Source organism: Amblyraja radiata, chromosome 8 (genome assembly GCF_010909765.2).
Source record: "Amblyraja radiata isolate CabotCenter1 chromosome 8, sAmbRad1.1.pri, whole genome shotgun sequence".
NCBI classification, from domain to species: Eukaryota; Metazoa; Chordata; class Chondrichthyes; order Rajiformes; family Rajidae; genus Amblyraja; species Amblyraja radiata.
In genome coordinates this window covers 33,213,232-33,236,410 of record NC_045963.1, presented here as the reverse complement: position 1 = coordinate 33,236,410, position 23,179 = coordinate 33,213,232, and the positions used below count along the sequence as shown (strand labels likewise).

Sequence of the window (23,179 nt, the reverse complement as noted above, 5' to 3'; positions counted from 1 at the left end):
TGGGTATTGAGTAATGAGGAAGGGTTAGTTAGCAGTCTTGTTGTACGTGCCCCCTTGGTTGAGTTCTTCATTAGGATGGAGAGTGACATTGTTAATTTAGAAACAATGGTTCTGAACTTAAAGAAAGGTAACTTTGAAGGTATGAACGTGAATTGGCCAAGATTGACTGGCAATTAATTCTAAAAGGGTTGACGGTGGATATGCAATGGAAGACATTTAAAGACTGCATGGATGAACTACAAAAATTGTTCATCCCAGTTTGGCAAAAGAATAATTCAGGGAAGGTAGTGCATCCGTGGATAACAAGGGAAATCAGGGATAGTATCAAAGCGAAGGATGATGCGTACAAATTAGCCAGAAAAAGCAGCATACCAGAGGACTGGGAGAAATTCAGAGGCCAGCAGAGGAGGACAAAGGGCTTAATTAGGAAAGGAAAAATAGATTATGAAAGAAAACTGGCAGGGAACATAAAAACTGACTGCAAAAGTTTTTATAGATATGTGAAAAGAAAGAGATTAGTTAAAACAAATGTAGGTCCCTTGCAGTCAGAAACAGGTCAGTTGATCATGGGGAACAAGGATATGGCGGACCAATTGAATAACTACTTTGGTTCCGTCTTCACTAAGGAAGACATAAATAATCTGCCGGAAATAGCAGGGGACCGCGGGACAAAGGAGTTGGAGGAATTGAGTGAAATCCAGGTTAGTCGGGAAGTGGTGTTGGGTAAATTGAATGGATTAAAGGCCGATAAATCCCCAGGGCCAGATAGGCTGCATCCCAGAGTACTTAAGGAAGTAGCTCCAGAAATAGTGGATGCATTAGTAATAATCTTTCAAAACTCTTTAGATTCTGGAGTAGTTCCTGAGGATTGGCGGGTAGCAAACGTAACCCCACTTTTTAAGAAGGGAGGGAGAGAGAAAACGGGGAATTACAGACCAGTTAGTCTAACATCGGTAGTGGGGAAACTGCTAGAGTCAGTTATTAAAGATGGGATAGCAGCACATTTGGAAAGTGGTGAAATCATTGGACAAAGTCAGCATGGATTTACGAAAGGTAAATCATGTCTGACGAATCTTATAGAATTTTTCGAGGATGTAACTAGTAGCGTGGATAGGGGAGAACCAGTGGATGTGGTGTATCTGGACTTCAAGAAGGCTTTCGACAAGGTCCCACATAAGAAATTAGTATACAAACTTAAAGTACACGGCATTGGGGGTTCAGTATTGATGTGGATAGAGAACTGGCTGGCAAACAGGAAGCAAAGAGTAGGAGTAAACGGATCCTTTTCACAATGGCAGGCAGTGACTAGTGGGGTACCGCAAGACTCAGTGCTGGGACCCCAGCTATTTACAATATATATTAATGATCTGGATGAGGGAATTGAAGGCAATATCTCCAAGTTTGCGGATGACACTAAGCTGGGGGGCAGTGTTAGCTGTGAGGAGGATGCTAGGAGACTGCAAGGTGACTTGGATAGGCTGGGTGAGTGGGCAAATGTTTGGCAGATGCAGTATAATGTGGATAAATGTGAGGTTATCCATTTTGGTGGCAAAAACAGGAAAGCAGACTATTATCTAAATGGTGGCCGACTAGGAAAAGGCGAGATGCAGCGAGACCTGGGTGTCATGGTACACCAGTCATTGAAAGTAGGCATGCAGGTGCAGCAGGCAGTGAAGAAAGCGAATGGTATGTTAGCTTTCATAGCAAAAGGATTTGAGTATAGGAGCAGGGAGGTTCTACTGCAGTAGTACAGGGTCTTGGTGAGACCACACCTGGAGTATTGCGTACAGTTTTGGTCTCCAAATCTGAGGAAGGACATTATTGCCATAGAGGGAGTGCAGAGAAGGTTCACCAGACTGATTCCTGGGATGTCAGGACTGTCTTATGAAGAAAGACTGGATAGACTTGGTTTATACTCTCTAGAATTTTGGAGATTGAGAGGGGATCTTATAGAAACTTACAAAATTCTTAAGGGGTTGGACAGGCTAGATGCAGGAAGATTGTTCCCGATGTTGGGGAAGTCCAGGACAAGGGGTCACAGCTTAAGGATAAGGGGGAAATCCTTTAAAACCGAGATGAGAAAAACTTTTTTCACACAGAGAGTGGTGCATCTCTGGAACTCTCTGCCACAGAGGATAGTTGAGGCCAGTTCATTGGCTATATTTAAGAGGGAGTTAGATGTGGCTCTTGTGGCTAAAGGGATCAGAGGGTATGGAGAGAAGGCAAGTACGGGATACTGAGTTGGATGATCAGCCATGATCATATTGAATGGCGGTGCAGGCTCGAAGGGCCGAATGGCCTACTCCTGCACCTAATTTCTATGTTTCTATGTTTAAGAGCTGGCACCCTACTCACATTGCTGCTCCGCAAGAGGTCTGGGCATGATAAGGTAGTGTGGTCTCGCATCTGATGCTTAATTCAATCATACCTGGTATTGCCACTGCCACAGCGCCAGAATCGCTGTGTGGGTTTCCTCCGGGTGCTGGTGTTTCATCCCAGATCCCAAAGATGTGCGGGCCTCCAGGTAAATTGGCCTCTGTAAAATTGTCCCATTAGGTGATTGGAACAGAAGAGAAAGTGGGATAACATAGAACTGGTGTGAAAGGGTGATCACTGGTTGCCATGTACTCGGTGGGCCAAAGTAGTGAAGTTGGAGATGGTATCAAACAGGAAATTAGAATTGCGTGCGGCAAAGGCAAAACCGTTATAATGGGTGAATTCGATCTACATATAGATTGGGTGAATCAAATTGGCAGGGGTGCTGAGGAAGAGGATTTCTTGGAATGTATGCGGGATAGTTATCTAAATCAACATGTAGAGGAACCAACGAGAGAGCAGGCTATTTTAGACTGGGTATTGAGTAATGAGGAAGGGTTAGTTAGCAGTCTTGTTGTACGTGCCCCCTTGGGCAAGAGTGACCATAATATGGTTGAGTTCTTCATTAGGATGGAGAGTGACATTCTTAATTCAGAAACAATGGTTCTGAACTTAAAGAAAGGTAACTTTGAGGGTATGAGACGTGAATTGGCCAAGATTGACTGGCAATTAATTCTAAAAGGGTTGACGGTGGATATGCAATGGAAGACATTTAAAGACTGCATGGATGAACTACAAAAATTGTTCATCCCAATTTGGCAGAAGAATAAATTAGGGAAGGTAGTACATCCGTGGATAACAAGGGAAATCAGGGATAGTATCAAAGCGAAAGATGATGCGTACAAATTAGCCAGAAAAAGTAGCATACCGGAGGACTGGGAGAAATTCGGAGACCAGCAGAGGAGGACAAAGGGCTTAATTAGGAAAGGAAAAATAGATTATGAAAGAAAACTGGCAGGGAACATAAAAACTGACTGCAAAAGTTTTTATAGATATGTGAAAAGAAAGAGATTAGTTAAAACAAATGTAGGTCCCTTGCAGTCAGAAACAGGTCAGTTGATCATGGGGAACAAGGATATGGCGGACCAATTGAATAACTACTTTGGTTCCGTCTTCACTAAGGAAGACATAAATAATCTGCCGGAAATAGCAGGGGACCGCGGGACAAAGGAGTTGGAGGAATTGAGTGAAATCCAGGTTAGCCGGGAAGTGGTGTTGGGTAAATTGAATGGATTAAAGGCCGATAAATCCCCAGGGCCAGATAGGCTGCATCCCAGAGTATTTAAGGAAGTAGCTCCAGAAATAGTGGATGCATTAGTAATAATCTTTCAAAACTCTTTAGATTCAGGAGTAGTTCCTGAGGATTGGCGGGTAGCCCCACGTAACCCCACTTTTTAAGAAGGGAGGGAGAGAGAAAACGGGGAATTACAGACCAGTTAGTCTAACATCGGTAGTGGGGAAACTGCTAGAGTCAGTTATTAAAGATGGGATAGCAGCACATTTGGAAAGTGGTGAAATCATTGGACAAAGTCAGCATGGATTTACAAAAGGTAAATCATGTCTGACGAATCTTATAGAATTTTTCGAGGATGTAACTAGTAGCGTGGATAGGGGAGAACCAGTGGATGTGGTGTATCTGGACTTCCAGAAGGCTTTCGACAAGGTCCCACATAAGAGATTAGTATACAAACTTAAAGCACATTGCATTGGGGGTTCAGTATTGATGTGGATAGAGAACTGGCTGGCAAACAGGAAGCAAAGAGTAGGAGTAAACGGGTCCTTTTCACAATGGCAGGCAGTGACTAGTGGGGTACCGCAAGGCGCAGTGCTGGGACCCCAGCTATTTACAATATATATTAATGATCTGGATGAGGGAATTGAAGGCAATGTCTCCAAGTTTGCGGATGACACTAAGCTGGGGGGCAGTGTTAGCTGTGAGGAGGATGCTAGGAGACTGCAAGGTGACTTGGATAGGCTGGGTGAGTGGGCAAATGTTTGGCAGATGCAGTATAATGTGGATAAATGTGAGGTTATCCATTTTGGTGGCAAAAACAGGAAAGCAGACTATTATCTAAATGGTGGCCGACTAGGAAAAGGGGAGATGCAGCGAGACCTGGGTGTCATGGTACACCAGTCATTGAAAGTAGGCATGCAGGTGCAGCAGGCAGTGAAGAAAGCGAATGGTATGTTAGCTTTCATAACAAAAGGATTTGAGTATAGGAGCAGGGAGGTTCTACTGCAGTTGTACAGGGTCTTGGTGAGACCACACCTGGAGTATTGCGTACAGTTTTGGTCTCCAAATCTAAGGAAGGACATTATTGCCATAGAGGGAGTGCAGAGAAGGTTCACCATACTGATTACTGGGATGTCAGGACTGTCTTATGAAGAAAGACTGGATAGACTTGGTTTATACTCTCTAGAATTTAGGAGATTGAGAGGGGATCTTATAGAAACTTATAAAATTCTTAAGGGGTTGGACAGGCTAGATGCAGGAAGATTGCTCCCGATGTTGGGGAAGTCCAGGACAAGGGGTCACAGCTTAAGGATAAGGGGGAAATCCTTTAAAACCGAGATGAGAAGAACTTTTTTCACACAGAGAGTGGTGAATCTCTGGAACTCTCTGCCACAGAGGGTAGTCGAGGCCAGTTCATTGGCTATATTTAAGAGGGAGTTAGATGTGGCCCTTGTGGCTAAGGGGATCATAGGGTATGGAGAGAAGGCAGGTACGGGATGCTGAGTTGGATGATCAGCCATGATCATATTGAATGGCAGTGCAGGCTCGAAGGGCCGAATGGCCTACTCCTGCACCTAATTTCTATGTTTCTATGTTTCTATCCATGGGATATTTTTTCAATCAAGCAATCAAAACCGTGTAGGAAGGAACTGCAGATGCTGGTTTACACCAAAGATAGACACAAAATACTAGAGTAACACAGCGGGTCAGGCAGCTTCTCTGCAAAAACGGAATATGTGACGTTTCGGGTCCGAGACCCTTCTTCAGACTCAAGCAAACAACATTTCTGTTTCTAACATATTATTGGTCAAGGTCACGATTAGTTGACGGGGGTGGTCCGATAGTAGTTGTGTGTTAGCATGTTTAATGCATCAAAATAAAGTGAAATCCAATTTCTGGGCACGGTTGTCTAAGAGGTGACCATCAAAAGTCACTCTTTTCTCTCCGCTGTTGCACATTACTTGGGGGGTATTCATATCACGAATTAATGCTCTTTGGCTGTTCTTGGTAGCTCAGGCGAAAGGCAAAAGTTACACAACGCTTTGGCTTTACGGAACATAAACAATGAATGTGAATTAAATATGCAAGACGTTTTGTTTTATTAAGATCTTTTTAAGATACTTCCGCAAGTTGCAAAGGGAAACTCCCCCCACCTTTCTGTTTTGCATAGGGGCGTGGGGGGAAAGAATAACCTGCGATGTGCTAATTGTGCTCATTGATACTGGAGGTGGCGGCGTTGGCAGCGCCACTTTGTGACGGGTGCTTCGTGCTGGGATTCTGCACTGTCCCGCCGCGGCAACAGCGGCCCGAGGAACGCAATGCCTCGCCCTCCTTGCCCTCTCCCAGGCCCACGAACGGAGCCGTGAGCCGGGCCACAGTGTCAGGGGACGCATGCCAAGCCTTCGTTATTGAGGAGAAACTCAAAGTCCCTTTAATATATATGTGGGGGGAAAAACAAAAATGTAAATGCAAGCTTTTGTTTTGGAGTTACCAACCACAATCAAGGAGTCGACATGTGGTGCCCTTTCTGCCTCATATTAAAGTATCGTTTTGATGGGGAATGTGGCAGTGGCTGGTGCAACCTGATGCAGACCAGACTGAACCGTGACATGCGTCGTGCATTCGTGGCTCCCGGAACTCAAGGTCTGTGAAAACTTATTAAAAGATTAAGTTTAATTGATCATTCCAATTGCTCGCTAATATTCCGAAGGCATCTGATTGGAAACCTTAAATTTAGTTTAATTTAGCAGATGTACTGTTTATGTATTTATTGGTAGTAAGGTGAAAATGGACTTTGGTCTTGTATACCAAAGAGCACCGTAATGTTTCACCTGCCAATATCAGTCTATCTTATCGGAATTTCGGTTTGATATTTTAGTAAATGACCTGCCCACATTTTCTGACAGGAAAATAAACCATATTAAAAGGTGGACCGAGGAAATAAAGATAATCGAAAAGCTATCATGTATATCTCTCTCGTTTCCAAATCCTATACTTTCACACATTTTTTCCGACAAAAAGTTGCTGAGAAATCAAATGTGTCAAAACGACTGTGACTTTGATATGCATTACTTTCGCCATTCTGCTCAAATTTAAAGTCAATTAATTACAATTTAATTTTCTTCATAAAACTGGTACAATTACGTTGGACTTGATTGACAAAATTACAGATGCATTTGGATTTATAGTCAGCTTGTTGGTGACTGAAGTTGTTTGAAGTTTAAAGAGTTCTGAAGCTATTATATTTTCAAGCAATAACAACATTATTCTGCTGTCTGAAACTTTGGATCATGGAGCAAGAGCTCTTTAATTCTACACAGTTGCAATTTTAATTCCTAATTTTCATTTCCAAACGGTTGATTGTTCATGTGGTGACAGGCTACCTTCTTGTTCAAGCTATCTTGACCATATTTCACTATTGTGAAATCATTGAATTACAGTATTTCTAAAGTGCTGATTTGTCTTTCTCAGTATAGCTACAGCCATTTGTCAGGAAAATTGTAGCCTTTCATGGACAATGGAAAATAAGTGAACAAGTACTATTAAAGGTCACATAAAATTCAATGTTCTCTGGTGCCAAATTAATTTTGTAAAGTGGGAATAATAGTAATTGCTGTATTTCTCAGCATTCATACATCTAACATTGAAAACATGCTGGGCATAATCTTTTACATTGTTAATTAGTATACTAAAAATAACGATTCAAATTTTATTTACATGAATGAGGTTTGTTCTTCGCGGTGTAGTTCGACATTTTACAGCAACATGAGTTTTAAAATCTTAATATAGCATTCTTATGATAAAGATCTTAAACTCCATGACTACAAATATCCCCAACTAAAATTGGACATTAAATTATTTAAAAAAAACAAATATAAAAGTTCACATAAAATAAAACACAGAAAAATATTATATGAGCATGTTTAACGTGATCAATAAGATTCTCCATGAGGTAAACCAATCTGCCTTTCCATCTGACTTTCCACCTGATTTGAACATCAAATCCTGTTCACGTGACTCTATTGAACTGCCTCACATAATTCTACCTGGCTTAATATGATTTATATATTAAGCATCAGAAAGACTGCATCACAAAATTAAGATTATTGCACTTTTTAAACCACATGTTATATGGATAATTATATTTACTTTGTAGTTTTATTTACAGTTTATGGCATTTAAGACCAATAGCTATATGTAAACATACCAAACAAAGATTAGCATGATGGGTATCTAACTTTAACTACGAATATGCCTTCCTTTTAAATCTTTCAGTTTCAAAATTAATGACTGGTTGTAATTGTGGAAAGATATTTTTGAAAATATATTTTATGTAGCACAATGATTAAGATTAAGAATGATTCCTAGAGTTGTATTTTTGATGAGCTAAAAATCTGTTGTACTTAAAACATAATTAAATCTGAAATTTAAAAATAAATTATGAGGTTATTATTTTATTTGTAGCGGTGTCTGCAATCTTCTGACCTGGTGGTTGTGCTTTCCTCCAAATCAACGGAAGATCGGTCACCAAGGCAGCAGTTGCCTTTTGTCTACATGCAAGCATGACATTTCTCGCTTAACCTGACTGAGGAAGCATTTGGCAGGTTAGCAAGATTATTGTTTTGATTTCTGTTCTCTTTCTTCTTTAACTACTTCATAATAATAGATTGCAATGTTTCTCGTTATATATTCAGTTCCATTATACCATTTCTTTAGCATCACACACAAGTATCAAGAAGTTGCTTAAAACCATTATTAGCATTAATGGTACATTGATGGTCATCATTTATTGTTCAATAATAATAATTATCACGAATTGCAGTATAATTTGTGATTGTCGTTGTGGCAGTTGGACTCATTGGAGCCCTATCTTTAACCACTAACACTTCTTTGAATGGGCGCATCCACATTTTCCCTGAATGCTGAAAAAAATAAAAGTTGATATCTTGTTTCTCTGTTGTTGGTCCTCATACTCCACCAGATATGTATTTTCTGCTACCGATATCTTTGTAAACTTGTGTCTTCCCTCCCTCCCAACTCTTTTTCTACAATGAAAGCAGAAAACTCCAGAAGTAAAAATGAACAGGCATTGCAGAGCAGGTCAGACAGCATCAATGGAAAGGGTATGATTTCTGTTCCAAACCCAAATGCACTATTTTGAAGACTTGTTTGCCACAGACAAAACGTGCAAACGGATAGAGAAACAGCTCGTCGCATCCAGCACTTAGAAAAGCATAATTTAATTTATCACATTTCTTAGCTTGTTCTCCTTACTCTTTACAAAATGTATTTGCAAATACATGTTTTACTTTCCAAAATTTTCATGGTTCTACTGCTACCATTGTTCTTGCGAGCAGTTGATGTAACAAACCACTGATGAGAAGGTCTTAAAATCTCTGTGGTTTTTGGAAGAATGATGAATTTAGATTTGTGCTTTCTGCCCAGCAACTCATTAGTAATGATTTTTTTTCTCTCTTTTCTCAATTGCAAATTAGTCAAGAACACTTCTCTTTATGGATTTATTTATTATAATCATAATGGAATTTTCTTTTCATGTTCCTAAACGCTGAAATTTCTTAAATGGCATCCCTGATTTTCTCTGCTTTATTTTGGTTTCAATCTATATTACAGATTCTTGGCTTCTACTTGAGAGTTTACAGTAAAGAATAGCCATGACAGTTACATAATGGGGTATATTGTGAACAGTAATCTGTTCAAATGGAGACTGAGGCCCCCGTATATCCCACTTCTGGTACTGAATTACATTACTGAATTCCACCAGCACATAGCAATAAAGTAGCTAAATGACTGCCATTGAACAAAGCATCATAAATCCACATATTTATTATTTAAACTGCATTTAATTTGTATGGAACATATCATTTAAAATAAACAAAATCCTAAATTGACCAGCCTTGTCCATCTTTTAAGTTATAATGGTGTGTTCACTTTTCTGATTTCTTTATTTTCAAATGTATACCAAAACGTTCTGAGCCAATATTAGCAAAATAAAGTTTTAATTGAGTTAACCAAATCAAAATGTCTACTTTTAAAATGTAGACCAATTATATTTTGGATTGACAGGATAGTTCTGCAAAGAACAAGCATTGACTCCATTGGGCAAAACATCACCTTTTGCAAAATAAATAATTATTTGATTCTGCGATTTAATTTATTCAATTACAACCTATTTCAATACTTGAAACTGACTCCGATTTTCTCAACTTACCGATGAAATCGGATCTTTCTGAATGAAAAGTAAAAACGTAATAGTTGTGCTTTGATATTAATTTAGATTAAGATTATGAAACAGGAAACTCCATACAAATAAATGATTTCTCTTCATAATTTTTTTTTAAAAACACTGGAAAATCAATATAAACATTTCAGAATTGTTAATTAATAGAACGTATTGGGTAACTGGGTGTGATTACAGAATATCATGCACAAATTGCATTGTTCAATATCTGAACCGGTTGATGATATTCCTTGCCTGAAACTATATATATATCTATTATTTTGATTAATATTTACTCTGATTTTAGTGTTAATCTAGCTTTCCTACTTGTGCCTTTTTGTTAGTGATTATATTATGATTAATGCTTAATGTAACTAAAACCCTGTATTGCCTTTGCAAATAATCTGTATGTAATCACTGCAGCTTCAATTCCCTCATTGATTACTATGAAATAACGTATCTATTATATAACACAATACACGTTCATATACTGTAGAGGTTAGAAACAAGACTGGTTGTTTGCACTTTGAGCTGATCCTACAGTCATCTTGTCTGCCCTCCATTTCCCCCAACAGTAAACATACAATTGCTTAAGGCAACTCAATCTCTCGATGTGATGTCTTTAATTTTTAAGCCAAGCTGGCCTTTTAGTTATAGACCTTCTTTGCTAATTATTTTCTTGGTGTACTTAATATGATTTACATGAGACTGGCTGGGACAGAACAATATTTTAGTTAATAAATGTAGAACCATTAGTGTCAATTTTAATTATTTTCCCTCTGAAATCGCTTACATTTGTTTTACGTTGCTGAACGTCTTGTTTCTTTTTTTCTACTTTTAATTTTAATTGAAAAAATCTGTGTGGGCATTGATCAAACTCAGTTAAGCATAAACTGATAATAACCAACTAATAGACCTTGATGTGATCGGCAATTCATGCATCAATTCATATTCTACCCATGTCGGGTCAGCAGCTTTATATTAGGAAGTATAGAATCAATTGAGGACAATAGCAATGGCAATAATATTAATAGCATTAATAATAGGTGTAACTACTGGCCATTTTGCATTACAGAATGTGTCGTTTCAAAGGCATGCAAACTAATGATTATCTAATGAAAATGTATTGAAACTGTTCTCTTTGAAAATAATGTAAATGTTTCACTACCTTTTGGAACTATATATTAAATAATGCCAAATTAATTAGGAATTAGCACACCCATTCAAGATTATGCAACATGAAACTCCATACGGATAACTGATTTCAGTTCATGCTTTTTAAATACACTGGAAAATCAGAGTATATTCATTTCAGCATTCTTACTTAATAGAACATACTGGTTAACAGGGTGTGATTATAGAATAACATACACAATATACATTTTCAATAACTGACCAGGAAGATGATATTGCTGTCCTGAAACTATATCTATTATTTAGATTAATATTTTAGTTCAAAGTTCAAGTAACATTAAAAATGATCTAGTTGACTTACTGCAGACATTTGTGTTGAATCCTAAAATATAAGATAGAAAGAAGGTAATCCATTCAAAACACTTGATGTGTAAAATCAGAATACATATATTTTATCAACTGTCAATGGAATCCTGCACAATCGAAGAGAAATTAAAATTTTGAGAAAAAAACTTATTTTATTAGAAGATTGAATATTCTAGCATTTAGCAAACTAATTAACCAAAGAAGCATCAGAATGAAGAGACATTACTTTTATGGCGAAAAATCCAATTATTTTTACAATACCAGAATAAGGTAAGAATACACCCATGCTCCACATTAAATCTGAAAATATATTCCATCTAATGCCAAATGACTCTTAGGGATCATTATACATGGTATGTACATGAATCAATTGTTTACCACCTTTTGTAAGCACAATAAATGGTAGCATTGCTTTCAATTATTATTATTTTAAAATATACTAAGCCAAAATAAACATGTAATATTTGGATTTTTGAATACAAAGTATCATGCTGAACAATGATAACCCAATAGGTCTGAATTTAGGCTTGTTGATGATACTTTACAAAATAAATCTTTTTTTTTTAAAGTATACAATGAGAGCATTATTACATCAGCATTATTTTTTAGGCTTTTAATTAGTAGCGCTGATCCCAAAGATAGATATCTAAATATCCAATGATTGTACTGTTCCAATGGTTCAAAGATATGATTTTCATTTATATTTGAATAATTGACGTGTTTTCTGTTGTTTCCTGTCTGTGAAAGTTTGCACTTTTCAGATTCATTTGATTTGCAACTCTAACATACTGGGAAACTGAAACTGTTTTTTTGTTCCCACATGTCCCATCACCATCACCATTACGCCAACATGCATCTTTGATGTAGCAACAGTCCGTTACAACTCATTTTGCCCTTTGCTTATTTGATTATGTAACTCACCAACCGTTCTGCTGCAGCAGGAAATGGAATATAACAAAAATGACGTTACGATGCTATCAATGGAGAGTATTGTTATGACATAGAAATCATCTCAGTAGATCTTATCTTTAAACTTGAACTCCACGGGTTTATATCATCATTCTTATCGATCTTTTCAAGGGAGACTCGGATTGGATATGTATGTAATATCTCAAATAAAACGGATTTATATATCATTTTTAATCAGTAGTTTTTTTTAAAGTTTCACCAATTTTAGCACGAAGTTTCTAATTGTCAGGACATTCTGTTGTGTTTTTTTTTTTGTCTGATACAGTGGAAGTTGCAGCCAAAAGGGAATCGCGCAGAAATCACTGCTGGGAAGTTAAACAGATAGGATGTCGGAGCGACAAAGTTCGGTCAGATGTGTCACATCACCATATAAAGCTCAATTTACCTGAGTTGGAAAGGCATATCTGTCTTTCAGAAAAGCGACCCAAGGGAGTTTACGTTGTTCGAAGCTTGACTGGGTTTGGGTTTTTTTGTTGCAGTAGTAGCAAAACAAGGGGCTTTGAATATATTTGAAATAACAAATTAGGATTATAATGGTACGCTGAGCTAGGAGACTATTTTGGCAAAGAACCGAACTTTTCTAAAGATCCTTCACACCGTGATTCATTATAACAGAATCAGACAGGCAATTTCCCGGGTGTAGAATTTTGAACACTCCTTTGAACACATCTTTGTACTTCACGTGTAATGCTCTCTCTAACATACGGTCAGATTAGTAGAAAAATACATCATGAAAAATTCAAAGGTTGGTTATTCTATTTACTTAGAAAATGATTGATTGGACATTGCAAGGGAGATACCACGCACAGAAATACAGTAATTGGAGTTACTTCTGTCAGCAATAACATGAATATTTGTAGTCACATCAATCACATTCGTTAATTAAAATGTTTAAATTAACAATGGTCATACTGTACATTGGTAAGTGTTCTATCTTAAATAGTGATGTATTTATTTAGAAAGTTTTAAATAACTTAAATTATGAAACACGGTGAAATGAAAATATTACACCGCATAATAGGTTTGCAATTTTTCAATATCAATAGGAAGGAGCTTCTATCACTTTAGTTTTCGTCGACATCTTGGAGCAATCAAGCAAATTAAGGCCGGCCGACCCTCCAGCTTCTCGGGTTAGTAGTAGGAGGTTGTCAAAATACGGGGCTGCCATTAGAAGAAACGTGATATCCATTCATCAGTAAGTCTAATCACTGGTCAGACTCAGCAGAACCCTCCAGCCTTCCATTCTCAGATATACTTCCCTGGCAAGAAGGAGTTTACAAATATTGTCAAATTGATTCTAGTACCGTCATTGAGTCTGTCATGCGGCTGCTTGCCCCACCGAAGCCTTCCGTTTTCTCCGATTGCAGCTTGTTGCATGTTTCGCCCTCCGCGACACAGCAGGATTAACTTTTAATCATAATTAGTCATAGAATGCCGATGTGATTTCCCTTGTTTCATATTTTTACAGCTATAATTTTCTGCGGTAATTCTAAATAATGTATTGTGGCTATAATTAATATTTTAAAATATTTTGATTTTTTTTTTTTTGAAAGTGTAGAAATCCAATCCCCGGTTTCTAATAATGGATATCTGCTGTTTCTATCAAGTCTACTGTTCTATTATCTGTAGGTTTTGGTTCTTCGGCGGTTCTCACTGCGTTGGTAATATGCCATTATTGCTGAAACAAGCAACCCGGCGTATGGAGTGAATTAGGGTGAATATGCCTCAGTGTTGTTGTTTTAAGATCCAAACTCACGATAGGCAAACCTAATTGGTATAAGTGACAAGAGCTAATGTGGAAATAGACGTATTGTTATTCTCTCGCTCTTTCCTTTTCTCCCTAGCTTCCGGATTAAAAAGAATATGTTGACTTCCACTTGTAATAGATCTCGCCACGAATAGGACGTTCCTAACATTAACTAAACCCGTCGAACTTTGCATCACATTATTTGTGTATGTATGTGTGGACATAATGCATGGGAAGTATTCTGCATTTGAACTTGTGAAAATGTGCAAACTCCTCACTCTCCCTCGAGTGTCCCATAACACTGATAACGGAATTAATCTTCGGCGTTGCCCATGCAAAGGGCCGATCTAGTTGGAAAGATCTTAATTCACAACAGACCAGATATATTCAGTGTAACTAAATCGCGCTCACGTCTGTGGCCTTTACTAATTATGGAAATATGTGTAAATATTTGACATAACAAAAATGCAAACTTTTGGAGATGGGTAATATTACCCAGGATCGCATCAGACACTCATAACCGTCCGTGGGATTTGGGGGGAGGGAGGGAGGGGGGGGGGGGGGGGGGGGGGGGGGGGGGGGGGAGATAGTGGAACGTTACTACAAAGCCTTGAAACAAAACATTCAAGTAAAAACAAACCAAAGGCAAATAATCTGGGATAAAGTTGAAAAAAAGGTTTCGGAATTTAGTGAAGATGAATGAACAGGGTATGCCTGATCAGGTAAAAGTGAAGGACCCGTGGTCGGAACATAAATGAGGCCCATTTTACACTATTCACAAGTTAAATAAATATGGGCAATTAAGCTGTAACCACAGCCTAGAATATATTTGTTGTGCTTTCTAATATAAATATAAATGTCTTTTTTTCGTAATGATTTACCTTCTAAATTCTGAAAATGCCGGTGCGATAAAACAAGAATAGCTTTAATTACTTTTTTCAAACGTTTGATTTTCAATATTATCAGATTCCAAGCTAATGGTCTAATGCAAACTGCCTAGTGGCTATTAAAGACTTTGATTTCTAATAAACTCATCTGTGTGAATTGCCCTGTTAACTAAAGGGCGGGAAACAGAAGGTTTTCCAAGAAATCTTCGGTAAAGTGAATATTGTGAGCGTGATGTAGCAACAAATGACAGGCGCGTGGGAAATATGCAGAATCAGGAAAGCAAGATTCCGTTGCAGCTTTGAAAGAAAACCTGTCGGAATAAAGATCCACGCTTTGTTGTGTTAATTCGATAGGTGCATTCTAGCCTTGTTGATGATCCAAAGTAGGCCGCTGAGGAACACGTTGGAAGAGCTCATTATTTGCATGGAGAAGGATTTGGTCGATCCAATTTTCTGGTCTTTACTGAAGTTGTGACTGGTTACCGCAGATTTGCAACATTGCTCCCGGCAAAGAAAAGCAGCTGTTTGCTTATTCCGACCGTCGCCCCCACCCCACCCCCTTGAAAAAACACACACGCGCACATATCGTCGCTATCCTTTCTTCATCCTTATTATTAAATATGAAACGAAAGCTTGCTTATGGAATAAATCCGCAGGAGGTTATATGAATCAGCTTTAGCCTTTAATCTCAATTCCCACAAGAAAGACACACGCAATCTGCAAATTTCTGAAAGTAAGTTCGCTGCAAAAATCTAATCGTTTTGCTATTTTGTTGAAATTTTAATACCATGAAAAAGTCATTCGTCTCTGACGGGTTTCTGTGAACAAAATAGTATTTCTATCCTGTGAGTTGTTTGCTTCTGACTTTAAATATATTAGCCCCTTCCCAGTACTACACAAACTAGCGATAATCTTGTATGTTACTCTGGTGAAATGTTACATATTCAAAATCCCTCACATTAATTTAGTGCTTTTTGCCTTATGATAGTTTTATGTTCCTCTATGAAATAACAAGTCGATGCCTGCGTTATCAATGCAGTAGCCCGGTACAACCTCAATTCAATGAGAAAAATAAATTCCCTCTTCGCCCTCCCCGTCGGAACAGCATTGTGGGAGTTGTATTTCATGCACAAGGGTCAAATTATTGCGGAATATCAAAGATGTAACTACAGATACCAGAGCCCACCACGATCACGTCCCCGCGTTATTTCCAGATCACTGGCGCCACCCCTGTGTTCTTCTACATCGTTGCCACGAGAGAGAGAGAAAAAAAACGCTTTCCTGTGCGGCTTACGACGATGTCAATCATCCGAGGGGCTCCATGAGAACCTCGTCCAAGGAGCTGAAACAAACAAATAGGCAGCAAAAGAGCAGGACGAAATATAAGTTTGTAATAAGACAAATAACGCGGATCTTGTTCTGCGTGCAGTCCGCTTCGATTGTCAGGCCGGGGATCGCAGAAGGCAGTGCAGTCTTACAAGGTAGGCTTTGAGTGGAGGGAGAACTGCAATCTGTTAGCCCAGCCGGGGAGACACCTCAAAGAGGATCGGGTTACTTTGACTGACAGCGTCTCCATGGCAAATAATTTGACTAACTATTGTCTTATCCTCACTATCCGTAGGTCAGATAACCAACCAATCAAATCCGACATAATGACTATTCATGCCAACTTAGAATAATATTATTAAAAACCAAGCGAAAGCACTCCGGACGTCTTCAAATGCAGTATGTTGGGACTTCTGTGAAAGAAAGATTTTTATACGTCTACAACCAAAAAGCACTGGCAGAGATTTCAACCTTCAAGTGAAGGAGAGACACGGTGAAAACTTTTTGTTTCCACCCACTGCGGACCTGGATGTGTTTTTTAGACTATTTCAAGGCACGGGAGATATGTCGATGCTTCCAACGTTTGGTTTTACTCAAGAGCAAGTGGCGTGCGTGTGCGAAGTCCTTCAACAAGGGGGTAACATCGAGCGGCTCGGCCGCTTCCTGTGGTCATTACCAGCCTGCGAGCATCTGCATAAAAACGAGAGCGTTCTCAAAGCAAAGGCCGTGGTGGCTTTCCACCGGGGTAATTTCCGCGAACTCTACAAGATCCTGGAGAGTCATCAGTTCTCTCTGCACAACCATCCCAAGCTGCAGCAGCTGTGGTTAAAGGCTCACTACATCGAAGCCGAAAAGTTGCGGGGGCGGCCGCTGGGGGCCGTGGGCAAGTACCGCGTCCGGCGCAAATTCCCACTGCCGCGCTCTATCTGGGACGGCGAGGAGACCAGCTATTGCTTTAAGGAGAAGTCGCGCAGCGTCCTGCGGGAATGGTATGCGCACAACCCCTACCCTTCTCCTCGGGAAAAGAGGGAATTGGCCGAAGCCACCGGCCTCACCACCACACAGGTTAGCAACTGGTTCAAGAACAGGAGACAGAGGGACCGGGCCGCCGAAGCCAAGGAAAGGTACGAGTAAGTAAAGAAAAAAAATAAAATCATTTTTTTTACTTATCTCGCTTGGTGCCAACTGCAACATTTCTTGCTTGCAGCATTCCGTGTACTTCCTCCGCGATTAAGTCAGGGGCGATTGACGGGGTGTTTTTATTTTAATACCTACGCTACCCTCTTTAAAAATAAACCTGAAGTACGGCGGAGCTGAAAGTCACATCGGATATCAGAGCCGAGCGTGAGGCTCTGCCGGTGTTTAAATGAAATCTCCGCACTGCTACGGCCGCGCAAAAGGAAAGTTTTCTCAAACTTTTCCCAATGCCGCAAACCGTTAAGTGAGAACGAAAAGATTACCAGCGTGTCATCTTGTCGTTTGCTCGCACATTGCACATTGCACGTTACTCCTGCCGTCTGTTGCTGCGGTAAATACAGGGTCTGAGCATCAGCGGGCATTGTGTAGCTGCTGAATTGGTTGACGATAAAACGAAGTCTCTGTGTTTCCACGCGAGCGATTCAGAGCTTATTTTCTTTAATAAAACCCTTTAGAAATCTGAATTGCGCGATGAAAAACGTTCTTAGCCAACCCCAACGTCATCCACCACCAACTACTGCCAATAAATCAGAAAACCGAGGGGACAGATAGGTAATTTAAGATAGCAACCCCTGGCGCGCAGTCTATCATGCAAGCTGATAGACATCTCGGATATTTTTTGACGTAGGTTTTATCGTGGTTTCCACTTTTTAATAGATTTGATTATATAGCAACTTATCAAATTTAGATTTACAAAGACCACTTTCTCTTTTTTGTCTTTTTAAAAATATGTCTTTTCCCCACGCAGAGAAAACAGCGAGAACTCGAATTCAAACGTCACGCCCGGCGGCCACAACCAAATGAATCCTTCAATGAATGGGAACAAAAACATGCTAGCGAGTTCGGACGAGGAAAAGACTCCATCCCAGACGCCAGATCACACTTCCAGCAGCCCCGCGCTGTTGTTGGGATCCCTGGGCCAAAGTTCCAACTCCAGCATGCAGCCACTGCACTCTCTGGCCGCGCCCCCGGGTCCTAGTGCCGTTGCGGTACCCAACTCAGATGTTATACACCATCACGCTTTACAAGACTCCATGCTCAATCCCATGTCATCCAATTTGGTTGACCTTGGCTCGTAAACAAAAATCGCAAATCCTTTTATCTTCGAACAAGTAAAGACTCTCAAGATTATCCTTTATATATTTTACTTGACATTTAAGCGATGTGCATAAAAAAACTAGCGGATATTTTGTCAACCATGGGAAAGAATGATGGATATAGCAATTGGAGTTTTAAGGTACTGTATTAGATCACATAAGAGATTGGCGCAGCAAAGTCTTAAGGTTTTTATATAATGTACGATGATTTGTGTAGACAGACACGTTTTTATTTTGCTGGTCACAAGTTCACAATCTCGAATTCTTGCTCCCACTTAAAATTACACCACATATCTATATATCCAGGTAACAAGAGTGAATAGGTTTGTAATCGCGTGCAAAGCGAACATTTTAAGTTTTGATAAAAATTTAAAAAAAACACGCTGTAGGAAGATCATTTACCTGTAGGTGAAACCTGTGCAGAAAGCTGGCTTTCCTGTAGTAAGATGCGTGGAACGTGTAATCGCAGCTATATTGGACTGAAACAGTCAGTTAAAATAAGCAAGCATTATGAATTATATCGGTCTACAAGAAGGAATACTCACGCGCTGGATAACAATTGTTTTATTACTGTTTATATTATAATTGACTACAATCTTGGGGGGGGAGGGGGAAATCCTGCTTATTTTATAATAAAAACAAGACAATCTAACGTCTGCAACGTTTACTTTCTTCCCTCCCGCCTATTCAAATATAAAGCTACAATTTGCTTATGTATATTTTAATATCGACTTCAAAGCGGTTTTATATTTCAGCAATAACTTCGAGGCTGCTTTTGCAATGGACGGCTGCCTTCCGTAACTGTGTTTCACGCTAATAACACGTTGGATATAAGCTAATATTGGCACCGCATTTGTACGATGTTCCAGGTATTCATTTTTAAATCTAATTATGACGCAGTATTCTTAATATTCAGCAAAGTAAAGAGATTGCAGAACATCTCATCAAATGGCCCTTTTTAAAAGATGGAACTTAAAAACCACCGTGACCGAAGTTCTATACAAAGTATAGAGTGTAAAACACTATTGTGGCTGCCAATGCTTCCGTGTGATCATTATATCTATACTCTACATAGCGGCATAACCCACTTAAAACTGCTCGTTTAATTTAATATTTTGTTTTCAAATTGCAAGACGGATAGGAAGAACCGCTTAAAAGTTGTTTCTGAGGGTTAGATGTGCAGTCTTTCTGGATTTTTTACTTTCAGTTTATTTTCGTATTTTGCAAGTATACGTTCGCTCCGACTTACACGATTTTAATCCTCGAAGTGCGAGTTATTAAAAGTAATTTCATTGTTTCTTGCAGTAACTTAAGTGAGATGCATATTCATGTGTAAGTGGGGCATCGCGACGTGCCACGTTTTATGCATTGGAATTAAATTGTAGCGGTGGCTGTGCGGTTGGTCATAAAAAAATGAGTGTTGCTGCTGGTGGGCGCTATGTGCGTGGTACATGTGGAGGGCTCTTTTTTAACGTGCAAAGTTTTAGAACCAGCAGTGTTTTCATTGTAGTAAAATCCAGTGGCGAAAGAAGCTAATTGTACCTTTATATCTGCAGAGGGCAAATAAAGCAAACAGCAAATGTGACTCGAGGGATAACAAAAACTATAAAAGTTAGCATTAGAAACAGCAGCCATTTGTTCTCAAGTCCTTGCATTGCATTTATTGAGGCTTAGTATCTTTGGGTGGGTGTGGGGTACCTGATTATTTTCTTTCGGTGTCAGGTCGCAATTGTAAATGTTATCGCCTACCAAAAATGTGTCTCTTTGTATGTTCACCTGTCTGTCTATCATCTTGGAAAGGTTGTTGTGCTTCTTTGATGTCTTGACGTTCCATCTCCGTATTGTTATAGGTTGATATTTCCTGCATTTTACAATAAAGCATCGGAATCGAACAATACACACTAGGTATCTGTCCCTCACGACCAGAATTCTTTTTACATTTTGCGGTAATTATTTTTTTTTTCTGATTTTCGCGGAGCTTGCGTTATTTTAGTTTCACGTAGTGATCGGATAATTCCTCAATCGCATCTGGGGGCATATTTTGTTATTAAATGCAAGTACCGCAAGAAAGCTGTAAAAAAGTTCAATGACACAGTTCTAGATAGGATTTGCGGGTGTGTTGGTTACTTGCAGGCTTCAAGTTAATATTACAACTTGAAAATCGTCTGCACAATATATCACATAACTGTAACCTAAATGGGGGATACGTTTCCTTTTTTTTTTCTTTTTTTAAGTTACTTAAAAATAGCAGAAAAAACTTTTCTTGACAAGCAATCGACGTTCGTGGTAGCCGGAAGCCCAAGTTGCGGCACTGGCTCATTCATGCTGGAAGTACTGCTGCTTTTATTGTTTATAAACTCTTCAACTGCCGAACATTGAGACTCCAGTACTGTGTTGCAACATGGGCAATGGAGCAACAGATTCATAAATATACAATGTTCCTGTGGTTAAGTAAACATATTACATTACCTGACCCTAGAATTCGGCGCGATTGCTCACTTGCAGTTCTATCTTTCTTTTTTTTTTAAAGTGCAGTGGTTGATGGAGTGGAGTGGGGAGGAATTATTTACTGGTCCGCATTCGAGGACGAGTCATGTTTAATTGTGCGTGCTCAGTCGGAAGTAATTAAAGTTCAGACAGTAGTGTACTCCCGCTCGCCGTCCTCATCGGAAGTTGCGAAGTTTATCAAATCAATTCCTTGCGTTAGCATTTGCATAGTAATATTCCTTATTCTAAAATAATCTTGCTTAATAACATTTAAAAAAACATGGTCTTCGTGTACGAAAGGGTTAAATCAAGTTTATTCTATTGTGTCCTTTTATTATAGGCAATTAATCATCTTTTATCTGAATAAATTATCAGAAAAGTCTAATGAGTATTAAATATATTTAATTCAACCAGATTGATTATATTGAAATATCCCGTTGATTGTGCTGTGGATAAGTAATATAAATGTGAAATGGGTGCAAGGTGCAAATATTGTACATATTTCATGTGCAAATATTGTACATAAATACATTTTGAAAGTCTCTAATATTTTGACGTGAGTTTCATTATTTGCTCCTTTTGGATTGAAATAAATTGATAGCACATAGGCCGCCGACCAAATTGTGCATATTAATAAACTAGTGTTAAAACTAATGGTTCTAATGATATTATCGTATTATCAAGGATGTAATCCATGTCAAATATATTAATTATGCATTGTACGCAATTAAAATGTTTAGTTACACTGACTGCACATGCAAAGCAATGCTTCAAATTATGACAATCTATCATCTCAATTAGAGCATTATTCATAAATAACCAGTAAAATACGACGATAGACGCAAAATGCTGGAGTAACTCAGCGGGACAACCAGCATCCCTGGAGAGAAGGAATGGATGACGTTTCGGGTCTAGACCCTTCTTCAGACCCGAAACGTCACCCATTCCTTCTCTCCAGAGATTCTGCATGCCCCGTTGAGACTCCAGCTTTTTGTGTCTATCTTCGGTTTAAACCAGCATCTGCAGTTCCTTCTTGCACAAGTAAAAGACGACATTGAAAATAGTCACAACCTATCTTTGCATGCTGTTAAATAAAGTTTTAGACTGACAATCGAATATAAGAAAACTGCTCACATTTACATTTCGCAGGCCAAATTAGAAGTGAATCGGTAATATTTAATTAGGCTTTGGCTTCACTTCATCTTTCCTTTCACTTCCCACCTATTATGGACGAAGAAAGATGTGCATGCGTTGTTTACTTGACAACCGACACGCACAAGTTAAAAGAAGCACGGATGTGTTCCAGAAGTGGAGGTCACAGATTTACGCAAGCAGAATCAGAATCCAACACTCCTGGAAACATACACTGCTTCTGTAAAAGCGAAGAGAAAGAAAGATACAATGGAATCTAAAAAGCTCTGTAGTGAACCGCACCACTAAATGTTACCACGCATTTTCCATGCAAGAAGATAACAGGCCATTTATGTGGAGAAATATAATTTTGTTTCAATAGACATTGGCCAGTTTCGAAAAAAAAAAAAAGCAGAGCCCCCTGTAGGTCTGCAATGTTATTAGTTTACATGAGTATTTGAACAATCTTTAAGTTTCATTTCTTTAAATAATTTGATTGATTCCGTAACTCACTAAAAAGTAACGATCTGCTCCACTTAACACACTGACTTGTTTTAAAAAATGGAATGCTCTTTGAAAGTATGCTTAAACCCGACCAAGCAAATATGGGCTTATGTGAAGATGCATGTTATTCACTAAAATAATCCCTTGTTTTAATAATTAAAGTAATCATTCTGACATGGCGCAATGGCCAAATCATGTCACTGCACCAGCAATAGAAAATATTTATTACAGCATGTACTTCTTGATAGAAATGATATAGGTTTACAGGTGGGACAAAAAGTTTTTGTTAAATCCCTTGCCTTTACTAATTGTACCAGGGGATGTCGCTCCTCTAGATCCAAAACGCGCAAAGCGGCACAAATCTGTTATATTGATGCGCGAGTCACAGTTACGGAGTCAACAGTAGAAATATTGCTCATAGGTCGTTGAAACTATCAAAGCTCGAATCAATATTGATCACATATCAGAGATAAACGAGGCTCTTCC

At 38.9% G+C, this 23,179-nt stretch overlaps 1 protein-coding gene across 6 annotated transcripts; it reads left to right on the top strand.

The window, feature by feature from the left end:
- Positions 1 to 5,816: 5,816 nt before the first annotated feature.
- six2 (SIX homeobox 2) lies at positions 5,817 to 19,227 on the top strand. Of its 6 annotated transcripts, none has more exons than XM_033025529.1 (4): positions 5,817 to 6,253; positions 8,075 to 8,214; positions 16,573 to 17,342; positions 18,223 to 19,227. In XM_033025529.1, the coding sequence occupies exons 3-4, from the start codon at positions 16,842 to 16,844 to the stop codon at positions 18,451 to 18,453; spliced, it is 732 nt and encodes a 243-aa protein (XP_032881420.1). In that variant the 5' UTR covers positions 5,817 to 6,253; positions 8,075 to 8,214; positions 16,573 to 16,841; the 3' UTR covers positions 18,454 to 19,227. The 6 variants fall into 6 exon arrangements, with proteins under 6 accessions (XP_032881420.1, XP_032881416.1, XP_032881419.1 ...); XM_033025525.1 differs by having other exon boundaries at positions 5,820 to 6,253; positions 8,130 to 8,214; positions 16,573 to 17,407; XM_033025528.1 differs by having other exon boundaries at positions 5,820 to 6,253; positions 16,573 to 17,401.
- Positions 19,228 to 23,179: the final 3,952 nt, after the last annotated feature.